Source organism: Thermomyces lanuginosus (genome assembly GCF_041956635.1).
Source record: "Thermomyces lanuginosus strain ATCC 200065 unplaced genomic scaffold VTN49scaffold_29, whole genome shotgun sequence".
NCBI classification, from domain to species: domain Eukaryota; kingdom Fungi; phylum Ascomycota; class Eurotiomycetes; order Eurotiales; family Trichocomaceae; genus Thermomyces; species Thermomyces lanuginosus.
Window position 1 is genome coordinate 379,783 of NW_027192363.1, and position 15,245 is coordinate 395,027.

Here is a 15,245-nt window from a genome sequence, read left to right on the forward strand (position 1 = left end):
CGTACTCCGTAAATAGAGAATTTAAAATAGATAAACTCATAGGGCGCAAACTTTTTCCAAACTTCAAGAAAAGGCAACGCGCAGATCGGAGATACTCCTGACTACGTCCACAGGCCCGCATTCAGGGGAAGCGGCGAGTGTCTGAATTTGTGTCTAGGTTTTGAAATCAGGTTTCCATATGTACAGGACGATTCCTCGTGGAGATCGTGGAGATCTCATATTGCATGCATAGAGAATACTCCGCACGCCCGTATTCATTTGTTGTCGCGATCCGAACAACCCACGTGCAGGCAATGATTGCTCGAGGCCAATGCTTGGCTTGGTTTCCCCACGCCACGGAAAAATACCGGCAGGGAAACGCGACACATCGTAAAAAGAAAAGAGGAATCGATCAGTCAAATGCGCTTCTTCCATAGCCAGCCCGCTCAGCTCGTTTCAACTTGCGCATCTTCTCGAGATAGTCGGCAACTCGTCGTTCGGCCCAGACGCATCCGCCGAGGGTCATCGCGGCAATCTGCAGGAACGTCTTGAACTGCGGCGTCAGTCCTCGATAGATGCGGGACGTCGGGGCCAGCGTTTCCGATAACGAAGCCAACGGCTGATAAAAGAGCCGGGTTCGCAGACCAGCAGGTGAGAATGGAGATGGCCGACGGCCAGGTGGCTGCTGCGTCTTCTCTGGCGGAGCGGCATTCTCAAAGGTGAATGGGTGCGGCATGATCAGGATCATATGTGCGAGAATGGACATGGAGCCAAACTAGTGATTGATTTTTTTCAATTCGCCCGACGGGTTAGCTGAAAACCGCTGCTCGAATAAAGGACTCACTGGTTTGATAAGTCAATTGGGGCAGAATGTGTGCGGCCAGATCGGCCAACACACGCCTGCATAACATGAGCAGCGATCACACCTACTCGTAGGGCACCTGCAACGAATCCCCGGACTGCTTCCTCGGTGACCTGCTCTGGCGGCTCGATATCCGCCCGTTGGTCCGATGGCGGAGGCATGATGAGGTGTGGGTTCGTAGTTCCCAGCTGATCAGACGCGGAGTTTGGAAGCCGATGCAGTTACAGTTGAATCAGCTCGGCAGATCAAGTCTGTAGCAATATCTTAGCAACGAATTCCTCACAACCAAGTCGCGGCTAGTGCCGACCACCGTAGTGAACGTGGCCAACCCCAAGAATGGCCAGGTTGTCTCCTCTGCCGCTCAGGCGGTAATTGGATCTCACATACGATATGCACGACGACGGGTAGGGATTCCGTCTGGAATACGGTCAAATATCATACAAATCATCGAAATGCTCTCATGGACCGCGACGATGACTTGCAATTGACGATGATGGATGCCAAGATTGGAGCTTCCGATCGGTCTAAACCAGAAACGTCCTAGCCGGAATTGACTTCGGCAAAATATTTGACCTTCCGGATGACATACAGTCATTGAACAATTGGTCACTGTCGGAATTGTATGAGATATTCTTTACCATTGCTCAGTTCCAAAGTTTAAGGCTACCGTTCAAATATTAGCTGATTCCCAGGAGAAAAATGGCCAGCCCACTCCCCCAACGCACAGCGTCCATCACCCGAATCACCAACGAAACCAAGATCCAAGTCTCGCTGTCCCTTGACGGCGGCCCTCTTCTTCCCTACGAACCCACCGAGCACTTTCCAGAGCCCGAAGACCGAGAAGAAGCTGCTGCGGCAAGAAAGGGGATTATCCCTGATAAAGCGGCCCCGCATGCGACGCAATTCACAGCGACGCAACAGATCACAATCAACACTGGCATTGGATTTCTAGATCATTTGCTGCATGGGCTAGCCAAGCATGCTGGCTGGAGTTTAGCTGTCCGCGCAAAGGGGGATCTGTACAGTACGTTTAAGCCAGCCTTTACTTGTAAAGAAGAAGAAGAAGCGCTGTAATGTTGACGACCGGGTTGTAGTTGACGACCACCATACCACCGAAGATACTTTTCTGGCTCTGGGTGCCGCATTTACAAAGGCCCTTGGCTCACGGTCGTCCTTGGTACGTTTTGGACGCGGCGATGCGCCCCTCGATGAGGCCTTGTCGTGGGCGGTAATCGACCTGTCGAATCGGCCATACGCGGTGATCAATCTCGGGCTCAAGCGGGAGAAGATTGGTGCGCTGAGCACGGAGTTGATCACGCATGGACTCGAGAGCTTTGCACAGGCCGCAGGCGTCACGCTGCATGTGGGATGCACTTACGGATCCAACGACCATCATCGTGCGGAAAGCGCCTTCAAGGCGCTGGCAGTCGCCATTCGGACAGCTTGCACAAGGAGAGTGGCGGGCGAGGTTGGTGCCGGAGATATTGTGAGTACGAAGGGGGTTCTATGATGACCCCGTTGCAGTTGTATATAGAAAAGCGCAAGGAAAAAAAAAAAGCGAAGGTAGGCGGCATAAGCTCAGCTTCCGCTTCGAAAATCATGCACTATGTACAAATGAACATCAGGCGATGTGCCAGGAAATGACTGTCCGATCTATTCCTCTATGATGTCTGCTGCACATTCAGGGTCTTGATAGCCCTCTCCCAGTAAGTCTTCCGGTCGTCCGTGACCGTCGTGCCGATGCAATCGGTCAGATACTTTTCCCAACCCGCCTGGGAGCCCGTCTGCAACCCCGAGCGAATCTCCTCGCTGCACTGGGTGGTCAAGAACCAGGCCGCAGACCCAAAGTCAAGTTCGGGACAAGCGACCAAGGCGTCGAGCACACTGTCGGGATCTTCGGGGTTTTCAATATGAAGGCCGGGAATCGAAGCAGCATACTGCTTATTGAAGTCGGGAGATTGCATGTTGCGGGCTTGACAAAGCCCACGTTAGCTACACCTTGAAATCTTGGGATTCAGAGTGTGGGTAAAACATACTGCCCTGGCCGGGATTCCCCGGCGGCGGGAAATGATTCCGGTTGTACTTGAACTCCCCAGATTCGAGCGCCATGAGACTGATCAGGGCGGCCTGTTCGGCGCGCGACGTCACTCCGTACCGGATGAAGGAGCTGACAATGTGAGGAACCGCTTGCTCCGCCGTGGCGCACTCTTCGGCAAAGTCGCCGCCATCGCAAGTCTTTGCGTTGGGAGCGATTTCGAGGAGTTGTTCGGTTGTCAGAAACAATGTGCCGTTACCCTTCCCGACCAGCAAGGAGAGAGGCATAGCGGACGCAGTGGCCAGCACTGCGAGGGAAGAAAGAAGGAGAGACGGCCGCATGTTGACTTTTGAAATCAAGTATTAAAGATGCTTATAGTTGCCAGGAAGGGGAGAGAGAAGGGTCCGTTAAATGTACAGCCGGGTTGACCATCCTGCAAAGGGGGAAAGCTGACATGCTTTATACCATCAGTCGAGTCATTCCTGCGTCTCCACGGATCATTCCTAGCTGGCACTCCACTCTTCAAACCCAAGTTTACCCAACAAATGCTACGGAGCAGAGCTGTCAAAGTGATCAACCGTTGCCACCAGTCAATCGGATGTCGAGTTGTAGAATCAATGCTGCTGTTTAACCTAAATTGTTATTCTCGTAACGGTTCGTTCCTCATCCAGTTTAGTCACCACCTCTGTAGCCCCTGGTGTGACGTTTCTGGACGACAAGGTTTCCCCCCCTTGGCCCCCCAGATCTTCCGGGACCAAGAAATCTTGTCTTGGACATGGAGAGATCTTGTTCGCTGAAACATTTATTATTCCTCTTCCTTTCGATTGAATCATTCGCGGCCTCATGCCAGCCATGGCCTGGCCATGGTGCAAGGCAGAATGGCGGGCACGAGTTAGTCTCCATTCTGACCCGCCTTGAGGGAGGTTAGGCAGTGGATAGCGTTGGTCCAGCGACCACGGAACTACTGTGCTTGACTGGGTGCAATTAAACTGCACCCAATCACTCGTCTAGACCCAACATTTTCCTGATGGTTCTTTCAGCCTCAGCGTGCAGAGTGGACAATCGAGTCGGTGAATTTACACGTTGCACCCACTACTTGTGTCTGAGGTAGATTAGAGGACTGCCCAAGGCAAAGTATCAAACACGATGAAACATCAAGAACTTACCAGTCTACCATTGCCAAATGTTCGGTGCCTGGCAGTTGACAGAGAACTGTCATTGGCATGTACTGCATTCCCAGCAACAGTAGGCTCACTGAACGGTCAACGCAAGGAACAGTTGTTCCATGGAGCACCGACACGGAGACCCAACATGAATTCTACTCGGCGTCTTTCCGACCTTGCCATTGCCCCTCCAGAGAACAGCCGATGGTCGAATCTTTCCATTGTCAACCAAACTACCAGTCTCACAGCGTAATGGAAACGGAAGACACCATCTGCATCAACCAAATAAAGTCCTATTAGTTTCATGACAAGCATGAGCAATAACTACTTATTAACATTACTTGATCCGTTACACACAGTATAATCATACACCCAACTCCGCGAGCAAGGTAAACTGAGATAGCCACTCGGCATATGGTGCAGCAAGATCGGCCGTGTCCAATGTAAGGCGCAAATCCAAGCCCGTCTATAACGTTCCAGATAACCCTCAAACGCCGCATTAGTCAAAGTATCCTTCTTCTTTCCGCCCAAGTTCCTCATCCGATGCAATCGATGACGCTGAACTGATGCGGCGGAGGAACGTCGGAACAATTCGTAACGCACGACGTCCTGATAGCGACGGCGAAATGCCTGCGGACGCTCGCAACCGTTGATACCGGTATTGGCTATACGATAGCAGCCGCCCATAAAGATACCACATGCCGAAGCCAACCACTCCGGCCAAAATAAAGCCGAGGAGGGTCAAGAAGATCCAGTTTTTGGCCATCTGCGTATCAGGTTAGCCATCATCAGCGCCGATTTGAAGACATTCCATGTAAGGGCAACATACCCAGAATATCAACTGAGCGTCTTGGCCGTGCCAGCTATCACCCTTGTGATGGCTAAAGAAGCTCCATGGGCGGGAGTTGTATTCTTCCGGCATGAGGATTCGGACCCGACCGGTTCCTTCAGACTCAGGCGAACCCATGTACTGCTTCCAGATGACGGAAAGGAACAGCGGGCCAGTGGAAGCCATGATCGTGATGTACGGGAGGAACCAGCTCCGATCATAATTTTGTAACGACTCAATGACTCGCAAGAAAAACGGGTGCCCAGGAACAGAGCCCATGGCATCGTTCGAGATGCCCGTAGGCTTGGTTCGGCGCACCCAGGCATTAAAGGTAAGGAGAGGATCCAGACGTCGTTTGCAGCCCTGAGTCTTCCCGTTAGCACACGTTACAATCACTCTAACAAGCACCGACATACATCGTCTAGATCCAGGTAAACTCCTCCATAATGTGACAGGACAAAATATCGTATCGAGTCCGCGCGTTGGATGGGGTATGGGTAGTTGTCAAAAGTCTCCAGGAACCACGGATATTCTTTCGCAATGAACTCTCTCGCCTTCTCGTCCGTCCAGAGCTGTGGCGCACAACCCGTCAGTTTCATTGTTTTCGCGCCAAGCAGAGGGATGGAACCAACCTTGTACTCATAGTCCGGATGGAGCTCAAGACAACTTCGTTGCGGCTCCCGCCAGATCTCTGGAATGTCCTCGGTCTTGTATGTTTGGTGAATGATCTTCGGGATGACAAGTGGGCGGTCATCGGAGATGGAGCCGTTCACCGATGGGATCTCGTCCCGCGAAATCGCATCGGCGGACGCATCCTCGACCAGCAGGGTGAGGAGGGTAAAAACACTCCGCACTAGCAAGCCGATAATGACCACATTGATTATGATAAAGACCAGGACCCCGCGACGCATTGTGTCGACAGGGCAGTGAGGGTCTGCAGAGATATGCTGGGCCCGACGAGAGACGCGTTATCTTCCCACGTGCTCACAAAACATTGACCCGGGCAGGATATGCGATCTGATTCACGGAGAGGGGATCACAATTGACCGCCGCCCATACACCCGAATTAACTGGACTATATCGAGGAGATTAAAGGCGGTTCTTGTCGCACACTCTGGAGGGACGGAAACGACACCGGGCGAAGAGGCGGGAAACGCCGAGGCAAGGCGATCAAACAGAAGGAGCCCGATCGCAGTTGCCGGATATTCTCCTCGAGAAACAGGTTCGCCAGGAAGGAAGGAACCTGGGGCGTACACAATCGAGTCAAAAGGGAAGGAGCGGTTCGAAGAAGAGATTGATGTGAGAAAAGAGAAGAAAAATGATCATACAGCTTAGACCAAAAACCCTACTACTGGAAAAGGAACGACGAAACACCATCTAGGAATGGTTCGGGGGGATAAGGATGCCTGGGCGAGGGGGAATCACTCTCAAGCTAACCCATAACGATCAGGAAAAAAAGCGTGCTGCTGTCCTCAATTTTAATTGCGAGTCGCGACACCGTTTCGATCCATGGCTGGGGTTTGTGGATAAAGCTTGGGGGGGCGGCGGACAGGGGGGCGTGAAAGTGGGCAAGTGGCCCTCTGGCCGAACCAAAAGGCACCGCCAGCATTACATAAAGCCTCTTTCTCTCCACTGATTTTCCTAATCCAGAAATTAAAAAGCAGGTTGGTCGTCATTTGCACCGCCTCAATGGGTCAATCGACCAATGGCATGCTTGAAAAAAATCCCACTGTGACGACTGTTCCTTTCGCAAGCCCACACTTGATCAGGTCCTGCGGCCAGGGGCACAATACTTCGTACAGAGCCCAGGCAACTGTATGGTTTCTGTACGATACCACGGTCATACCCGACACTCCGTTTGTGCTTTGGCACCAGACGAGTAAATTATTACAGTTGCCATCTCCCCACCCAATTATGTAATTACGCCGCTGAGGAGGGAGAATAACGCGCGGTTATCGCGACTTGACAAATCATGCAACGACGACGATGGCTCATATGGAGAGGATATCAAGAAATGTCGAGAAGCAAACGCGAACACCGGCCCTCGTGAGGAGACCTCAAACTGCCCCAACAAATGAATAGACTCAACAGGTCTGGGAAGCTAACCAACAAGCTGAATTGAAATTACCCGGTTAGGTTACCGGTCAGATTTAATACGGTAGGAAAATATTCCTACTGGACTTCTCCGCGGTTCGGAGCGGAAAAACTGCTGGGGCCGTAATTGACTTTCCTGAGTGCGTAGCCCTAATATTAAATTAGGCTTTTTACGGTTAGACTAGGGCTTCAGAAACTGGGAGGCAACCAGGTCCAAACGCCTCTTCTTGCCTATTCAGATTTCATTTTTCATTCTCGAGTTTACGAGTATACTGTAAGCCAAGGCTTTCCAAGTTACAGTAGCAAGGCGTGAACGAATCAATGCGTAGGTTATTAACAGCCACCACCATAAATGACACGGTCATGGACTTGGTCATGAAGGAGAACTATGGTTTATGAAATCCTGGTAGCTCGGAGGCGGAGTTTGGATCTAGATGGTGGCGGAGGCGTGTTGACTCGTGGTAAGATGACGACGCTCGTGTTAGTATGTGGCATTGTCGCCTGCTTTTGCGCGATCTATCTATATTTGAATACTTGAATTCCTGACAGCCTGTTATGCTGCGAGGGTTACATATCTCATAACTACGTATGCAGCGTGCGCAGTCAAGCAAAGAGCTTTGTTTTCAGACACTCCAGATTATTCCGAGGGACGAGTATAGTCTAGAGCCTGGATAGCCAGGTGCTACCCAATATCCCAACCATCACTACCGTTAATAACTTAATATCCAGTGTCATCAAGCGCCCATTACCAACAAACTCCTGATCGCCGACCCTGGTATCACACCCATGCACGGAAATGCAACATGGCAGTCACGAGTACTCTCGGCGCCGCTCTGACCCAGCTCACGGGTAGAAGCTATGAACAAACAGCCCACCGAGCAGGGAGTCTCATAGGCTGGCGCCATGCATATTATCTTAACGAACCGACCGTATGGGTCTCGTGATTATCGATCTGTCCTCCCCGACGCACGGCCTTCAAATAATCTCCTCCACCAGCGTGGCGGATCTAACGGCCGACTGCCGCCATGCAGGGAAGGATACACATCCGAAAAGAAATACCAGATATGACCGACAATCACTCCGCAGATCTCGTCCTTGGGAACGGTCCCATGGACAAGCAAGCTAAACGTCATCAAAACCCAGGGTAGATATGGGGCCGAAAAGACCATCAGTCCCAAGAAGCTCAACCGGGTGTCCGGGTTCCTGCGACTCCAAATATACACAAGACTCGATGTAAGCGCCGTGCCGAGGAACGGCAGCGAAACGAAGGGAGAGAGGATCAAGAGGAAGGTCATAGCGTAGAACAGAAGCCACGAATAGTCCGCGGGAGACCGCCCGGCCGATTCCTCCAACAGGCGCGAGTATCGTTGCAGGAAGAAGAGATGGAACAGCAGGTCGAAGTTGAGGGGCCCAAAGTAGAGGAAGGTAGTGATAAGACGCCAGTACTGTGGAATTTCCCCGTGAGCAGTCGCTCCTGCGACGGTTTCCGTGAGGATTATTTCTGCATACCTGTGCCTTGACGTAGACCGCGCGGAAGCTAAAAAACAGCTGGAATGGCGTTAGGACATGGCACTGTACCAACACCGACGTCGCGACGGTGGCTGCTGTCCACCATCGCGTGCACGGCGGCATCTCGAAAAACCATTGTTCCAGCGGAAACTGGCCCGCTTGCCCGCCATTCCCCCACACTGCAGCCATGATGGAAGATGTCACGCAACCCCGGTTCGAGTGCTGCGATTGAACGGTGGTCAACGATGACGCGTGAGTGATAGCGATGGATGATGCATTTGGAACGTGTGTGCGTGTATGCCCGAATGCGCCACTGCTCTCAAATGTAGATGTGGCCTCTATCGGCCCGAGACCTGGAGTACAGGCCTCCGAACTGATTAACAGAATGAATCCCAAGATGGTCAGTTAAACATTCCACCCACGTGTCCAGAATCCCGATGAGCCGACTCGAGTGTATGACATAAGCACAAGTGGCTGGTGCATAAGCTAACTACCGGATTAGGAATTACTCTAACCTGTTACGGCATGCATGCGCCACACTTTCTAACCCAAGTAGGTAATATGAAAGGAACCGTGCGCGACGCGCCACGAACGCGGGAACAAGCAGAAAATCGGGTGGCTGAAAGCTCATGTACCTCTCTGCACTTGTCTTCCCAATTGTACGAGTACCCCTCCAACGCTCGTTCGAGGAGATTAGGAATACTTTGAGGCATTCACAGAAACGATTTATTCGTTTCTCAAATACACAAGGCACAATTGCATTCGATTGCTGGCTTTTTTGCCAAAGAGCGCAGTCTTTTGGTCTTTCAAGACTCCGAGGTCATTTACCTTTGCGCCGGAAGAATATCGGCACTCGAATCTCGCACAATTGAGAACTTCAATCTTGGAAAAAAACAAAAAAGAAAAGAAAAAGAGAGATAAAGGGGGAGAACGAGGAAACGAGCGTGTGCAATCATCGATCTAATTAATTCGAGTGCGGGTTGTCGATAGCGGATCGCATTCAGCGATCGCGCAACATCATGCCTCCTAAAGCTGGTCAAGGTCGTTCCAAAGCGAGCTCAGCCGCAGGTCCATCGAGTCCTGGAACAAGCAGAACAGCCAGAGCCGGGCCAGACTCACCGTCGTCACCCGAAACATCGAGAACAAAGCGAGTTAGCAAAGGTGGGAGACGACCACCAGGCAAGGGCTCTCGAACATCAGACATTCAACGTAAGTTGCAATTCTACCCCTCTTCCCAGTTGGAAAAATGAACCTGCATCTAACAAGAGAAAATTAGCTGGTGACCCTGTCCCCACCGGCCGCCGCCATCGCTATAAACCCGGCACCGTCGCTCTAAAAGAAATCCGCAAATACCAACGTTCCTACGACCTCCTCATCCGCAAACTCCCTTTTGCCCGCCTCGTACGTGAAGTCGCGCTTGAAATCCTCCCTCCAGAAGTCGGCGCGGAGCTACGATGGCAGTCGCACGCCATCCTGGCATTACAGGAAGCCGCCGAGGCGTTTCTGGTGCATCTCTTTGAAGATACCAATCTATGCGCGATTCATGCAAAACGCGTCACTATCATGCAAAAAGATATTCAGCTTGCAAGACGGATACGTGGAATTTGGGGTGGGTTGGGTTAGAGGTACCATTGTCTCTTCTTTTATTTCTTTTTGCCGTTGCTGTCATTTGAGCGGGTTATATGTACAGTGTGATTATCGGGTGTCTCGGGAGTGGGGGAGTTTTCTTTTTCTTGTGTCCAAATTACCCTGAAATTGGGCGTTATCATCTCGCGGGTGGTTTGTGTCTTATTATATATTCAAGTTCAGGGATATGAAGTGTATAATTGATGTGTATATACTATCGTCCATTGGAACCAGCTCAATGCGAGCGTCATGTCAATAGTCTCATGGTCGATTAATCGTGTTGGAATTCATGATATATATATATATATATGTTCGTCGCGACTGTGATGTACAGTTACCCTTACCAAACAAGGCCGCCCTAGATAGCACCGAAAACAACTCCTCAAAACGCCGTATACCTTCGTCTATGCCCTCTTTTTCAATGCAGGTGGTAACCCCGTCATCACCATATTCGCCTCCTCTCGTACATTCCTGGCGTCATCCGCCTTGCCCTGCCGTTCCAGCGTCTCCGCAAGCATTGCATCCGAAACGCTGACCCAGAGCCGATCGTTGGCCTTGATCGCCATGTGGCGTGCTGCCCGTGCGCTCTTCTCCGATTGCTCGCCAATCACCCCGCGGAAGTATTTCCAACTCATGAAATTTAGAGTGATGCAGGTGATTTGGTTGTTGTTGATGGCTTGGGCGGACTGGAGCGCTTGGTGAAGATACTGCTTTGTCTGGATTGTCGAGTCGTTCTGCGCCGTTGCCCGCACAAGCCAGTATGCGGATTGGATGTAGGGATTAGGGCTGTTGACGCAGAATGGCTCGACCATCGCAAGAATCCCGTTCATGCGGCTGTGGGATGGATGCGTGGGTTCGCGGAGGATGTGAACCGTGTTCAGCGCAGCGAGAATTGCAGTATCCCGCCGCGGGTTGATCCGCATAGTCTTGTTGGTTGATGGAGAAAGTGCGAGAAGCGGTGACTCGTAAGCGGCCAGCGCGCCAGCGAGGTCGCCGGTTCCTTGAGCAACAACTCCAGTAGCATACTGTATCAAACATCGGACGGTTTCGGGAAGTGCATCACCCAATTTTTCAGCGACGGGTCGCAGCTCCTTGAGGGCATGACTGGCTGCATCCCAGTCGGACCTTGCGCAGAGGAGAAAGACCCGTTGAAGAAGAATGTTGGCATGTAGCACTTTGCGCCACTCAACCCGTCGGCTAGCAGCAACAAGCGACTCCGAGATGTCTTCGGGTTCTGTGAATGCTCCTGCAAATTGTCAGCGAAGGTCAATTTTGGAACCTGGTACCCTACATACCACGAATCATTCGTAGTCCCTCCTGTAAGCACTTTTCTGCCTTGCGGCCATCGTGCGAGTTCTTTGCACTCAATGTAATGGAGCTGAGGAAGAAGCACAATGCATACAAGTCTCGTTGCGGAAGCCAGCTCATTGTCAGGCATGGTATTCCATTTTCAACGAGAAGGACATCGCCGTTATTCGCTATAGACGCGGCGGATTTGCTGTTCAGTGGGATCCTGAACGATCCATCCTCGCGCCATCGCGAGCTACTGTCTTGCCGATCCATCATCTCACGCAAAACTTGTAGTTTCTCTAACGACTGCTGCAGCTTATAGTCAAGGACGCTACATGAAACGTCCAAGAACTGTATCATGCAGCCTAGCTGCGGAATTTCAGCAACGCTGGCATCTAACTGGAAACGCCGAGCCACGGCAATGGCGCGCTGTGCCTGCTCAACAGCGTCGGCTCCCGTCGAGTGCTGCAAGTGGGCCATGGCCTCGATGATTGCGGCGATAACGGAGACAGGCTTGTCGCCGTGTCGATTTGCGAGGTTGGCGAGACGATGGAGGTGGTGGACTGCGGCAACGAACTCTTGGTGCGAATTTGAACTCAAGGCAAGTGAAACGCGCAACAGGCGAAATGCGTACTCCCAGGGCACATGCCCATACCTGAGCCCGTTAGATGCCTGGCAGTACCTAGGGATGAGCTACCTACGTCTCCACATCTTGAAGTATTCCATCTACCATTTTGATGGAGGCTTTGGGACTGGATTTGAAAAGCATACGGGCCAGCAATTGCTGCATGGTGTACTTGAGATCCACCAGTTTATTCTAACTCGCCGTCAGCATTTGTCGTACGTTACTGATGCCGAACTCACCCTCTCGCAAAGCTCTATCTGCAGGATGAGGTTAGCACTTCTTCTCAAGTGAACAGCGATATTCGTAACTAACCCCCTTACTTAGAGCAACCTCCGCCTCCTCGATATTATCGGTTTCCTCAACTAATATCCTCGCATATCGTAATCGAACCAATGCTTCGGTCCGCGGCTCGCTTCGAAAAGTCTACGGCTGGTTAATGTACAAAGGTCACCGGCCGGGGATAGGTACGTACTTCTTGTACGGCCTCAAGGCACCCCAACCCAGTTGCGACGAGGTTATAATATTCTTCCAACTCCACCTCATTCTTGGATAGAGCTAAAAGCGATCCTCGCCTATGAGCCGTATTCAAATATTCATCGGCCAATGCCAACAGAAGAACTTGGTAGTCGACGTCAGCGGCAGGACCCCTATCCTCCACTGGCTTTTGAACCGGCTGTTGCTTTGCTGATAATGTCGGGGTTGAGATATTGGAAGGCATCTTCTGCACGCTTGCCGTAGAGGGGACGGACGTGGTTGGAACAAAGTTTCCCGGTGGATACGGGACTTTCGGCGATATCGGTACGGTCTGCGGTGGAGCTGCCATCATCTGCTGCGAAGTTGGGCCCGATGGCAACGGCGTCGCTGTCATAAATTGCCTAGGGGAGCCATGACCACTCGGGGGGCTATGGTAAGGTGCTGCGTTTGGCGTGTAAGATCCAGATGCCGTGCGATACTGAGGAAGCGTCGGCGACATCTGGGCCGGATTATGGGTGAAATGCATGTGATTGTTGGGACCAGCAACATTTCCACCGACTGCGTTCATGTAATGTAATGGAGGACCGAATTGATGGAACTGCGGCTGCCCTGACACCGGTGATCGAGCTGTCGCGGGCTGGGGCTGTTGTTGGGGCTGCTGCAACGAAGGGGATTGTGCATATGGGAACTGGTACCCAGGCGGGACGGCCTGAGGATAAGCAAAATGTTTTGCATTTTGCGGTTGATATTGCGCATTTGGGCTAAGATTTGGGTATGGCGTTTGTGGATTGCTCTGCGGCGGTTGTTGCGGCGATCGCTGGTGTTGCGAGATCTGCTGCAGGTACTGTGGAGGATACGGCCCGTTGTAAGGGGGAGGGTAGCTCATCGCCTATTCAAGTACATGAGAGATATAATATAGGACACGCGGAAAAGTGAGTATCATCAGGAGGCTGCCAAGGTCGATCAATATAGCACTACGAGCGAAGATCGCGCTGCATTTGCAGCTCTCTAACAGACTCAGATCTTGAATTTTACCCAATCAGGCAGGCCTAGCTGCCTCACGTGATTAAGTGTATCAAGCACTTCGATCTCAGTTTTGACGCTCGAAAAACCTCTTAGGACTTGGGATCGGTTCTCATACTCTGATTGAGAGGAATTATTACCATGAAGTACATTTCCCAACGAAGTACACTGAAAATGCAAATGATCCGTGCCAAAGCACCAGTGATCCGTCCACTCGAAACATTCCTCAGCAAATGGATCACTCAAGACGAAGTGACGAATATATCTGGGATGCAAATTCACCGTTGTTTTCGAGAGCCGGACTCAAAATCTCATCCTCGATCGTTGGCGCGTCGTGTGACGGCGGGTGCATCCGAATTGTCCATGGACACATTTCCCGGCAATTGTTCCAGGCTGTTGCTGCCTCGACAGGATGAGTCCGCTGAGCCGCCCACTCCTTGTCTGGAAAGGGGTTTGATGTTCCTCCCAGACACCGTTGTGTCCAGAAGTAATATACGACCCGGTTACTGTCCTGGCACTGAAACGGCCGCTTTCGAGGACACTTGAGAACGGTACCACACTTGCTGCAGGCAGAGATTCGCTCGCATGCCGAGCAGATAGTAGCATTGTTCTGATGGCAAGAGATCGTTTGGCAGACACTCGATAACCAAAGGTCCATGGACCTATGCGCACATGCGAAGCGAGGAGTGATGTGCTGATGTTTTGCGAGTCGGTGCGGCTCCACATACATTCGATACTCGGTTCTGATGATCAGTTTCCCTTCCTCGTTGATTTCGGGGAAAATGTCGATTTTGACCTCCGCTGTTCTGTAGACTGTTGTACAAGAGTGCCAGAGGAACCGTTCGTCGTATGCGCGACTGCCAAACAGGTCCGACGGCAGCTTTGTAAGGACGCCACGCGCCTTGAGTTGGTTGATCAGATCAATCGTGTCATTGAAGGTCAGTTTCTTGCAAGGACACAGGTCGATGACGCCTGCACACTCTCCCAGGTTGCATGTTCTTTCATCGGGAAAGCGCCTCAGCTCCTTGGAGGCGAATGCGCTGCGCGGATGCAGTTTGAGGCATCTGGAGCAGGCGACCCATTTGCCGTCCTCAAGTTTCAGCAGCAATCGCCATCGATCGGTGCGGAAGCTCTGCGCCGACTTGTAATGGTGGAACAATGGAGCGAAATCCTTCGGAAATCGGAGGGCTTCCGAAGCTAAGGCTGGGCCGCAGATGGCAACCAGGCGTCTGCAAGTCAAGGCAAAGCACGCTCTGGACACGGGATCGAGATAAGAACTGATCAACGAGAGGAGCTCTGTTGGCAGATCTAGTATATAGCATTCGCCAAAGTTCCGGCGTGGGCTCCTTTGCTCTTGCTCCATTTCTGACTTGTCAATGATAGATGATGACCTCTTAACAACCTTCAACTTCGCCAGCAGATTGATTCCGTTTAAACGCATGACGCAGCGTCTTCACGCAATACGATGAATGCAAGAGGATGTCGTCGACAAGATCTATGTGTCCCGGTCGGCCGCACGACACAGTCGAGCTCTTACCATAATGTTCGCATCCTTTGCTCTCAGCGTACCGAGGAAATTCCCGACGATGATCAGCGGCGTGAACTTTAACGTTTGGTTTGGATTATTGTAGAGAAGCTAGTCCTTATATACGGTCCTTGAATAGGATAAAAAGAAATCTGGGTCACTGAATCAACATTACATGTTGTGCCGACTCTGGACAAACTCAAAGCAACGT

The 15,245-nt window shown here is 51.6% G+C and overlaps 8 protein-coding genes across 8 annotated transcripts; 2 read left to right on the plus strand and 6 right to left on the minus strand.

The window, feature by feature from the left end:
- Positions 1–391: 391 nt before the first annotated feature.
- On the minus strand, positions 392–1,002 carry VTN49DRAFT_3636 (uncharacterized protein; the record flags this gene model as incomplete). Its single annotated transcript, XM_069411494.1, has 2 exons — positions 392–754; positions 910–1,002. 2 exons carry the CDS (start codon positions 1,000–1,002, stop codon positions 392–394), a joined length of 456 nt encoding a protein of 151 aa, XP_069268107.1.
- Positions 1,003–1,540: 538 nt separating this feature from the next.
- On the plus strand, positions 1,541–2,351 carry VTN49DRAFT_3637 (uncharacterized protein; the record flags this gene model as incomplete). The annotated part of the gene is made up of 2 exons (XM_069411495.1): positions 1,541–1,865; positions 1,936–2,351. 2 exons carry the CDS (start codon positions 1,541–1,543, stop codon positions 2,349–2,351), a joined length of 741 nt encoding a protein of 246 aa, XP_069268108.1.
- Positions 2,352–2,502: 151 nt separating this feature from the next.
- Positions 2,503–3,217, minus strand: VTN49DRAFT_3638 (uncharacterized protein; the record flags this gene model as incomplete). Its single annotated transcript, XM_069411496.1, has 2 exons — positions 2,503–2,813; positions 2,878–3,217. The coding sequence occupies 2 exons, from the start codon at positions 3,215–3,217 to the stop codon at positions 2,503–2,505; spliced, it is 651 nt and encodes a 216-aa protein (XP_069268109.1).
- Positions 3,218–4,538: 1,321 nt separating this feature from the next.
- VTN49DRAFT_3639 (uncharacterized protein) lies at positions 4,539–5,779 on the minus strand (the record flags this gene model as incomplete). Its single annotated transcript, XM_069411497.1, has 4 exons — positions 4,539–4,805; positions 4,869–5,231; positions 5,285–5,440; positions 5,501–5,779. 4 exons carry the CDS (start codon positions 5,777–5,779, stop codon positions 4,539–4,541), a joined length of 1,065 nt encoding a protein of 354 aa, XP_069268110.1.
- Positions 5,780–7,906: 2,127 nt separating this feature from the next.
- VTN49DRAFT_3640 (uncharacterized protein) lies at positions 7,907–8,660 on the minus strand (the record flags this gene model as incomplete). The annotated part of the gene is made up of 2 exons (XM_069411499.1): positions 7,907–8,407; positions 8,472–8,660. 2 exons carry the CDS (start codon positions 8,658–8,660, stop codon positions 7,907–7,909), a joined length of 690 nt encoding a protein of 229 aa, XP_069268111.1.
- Positions 8,661–9,490: 830 nt separating this feature from the next.
- VTN49DRAFT_3641 (uncharacterized protein) lies at positions 9,491–10,094 on the plus strand (the record flags this gene model as incomplete). Its single annotated transcript, XM_069411500.1, has 2 exons — positions 9,491–9,680; positions 9,748–10,094. The coding sequence occupies 2 exons, from the start codon at positions 9,491–9,493 to the stop codon at positions 10,092–10,094; spliced, it is 537 nt and encodes a 178-aa protein (XP_069268112.1).
- Positions 10,095–10,501: 407 nt separating this feature from the next.
- On the minus strand, positions 10,502–13,372 carry VTN49DRAFT_3642 (uncharacterized protein; the record flags this gene model as incomplete). The annotated part of the gene is made up of 6 exons (XM_069411501.1): positions 10,502–11,343; positions 11,393–12,042; positions 12,089–12,204; positions 12,252–12,269; positions 12,325–12,435; positions 12,485–13,372. The coding sequence occupies 6 exons, from the start codon at positions 13,370–13,372 to the stop codon at positions 10,502–10,504; spliced, it is 2,625 nt and encodes an 874-aa protein (XP_069268113.1).
- Positions 13,373–13,747: 375 nt separating this feature from the next.
- VTN49DRAFT_3643 (uncharacterized protein) lies at positions 13,748–14,950 on the minus strand (the record flags this gene model as incomplete). Its single annotated transcript, XM_069411502.1, has 1 exon — positions 13,748–14,950. The coding sequence occupies one exon, from the start codon at positions 14,948–14,950 to the stop codon at positions 13,748–13,750; it is 1,203 nt and encodes a 400-aa protein (XP_069268114.1).
- Between the last annotated feature and the right edge of the window lie 295 nt (positions 14,951–15,245).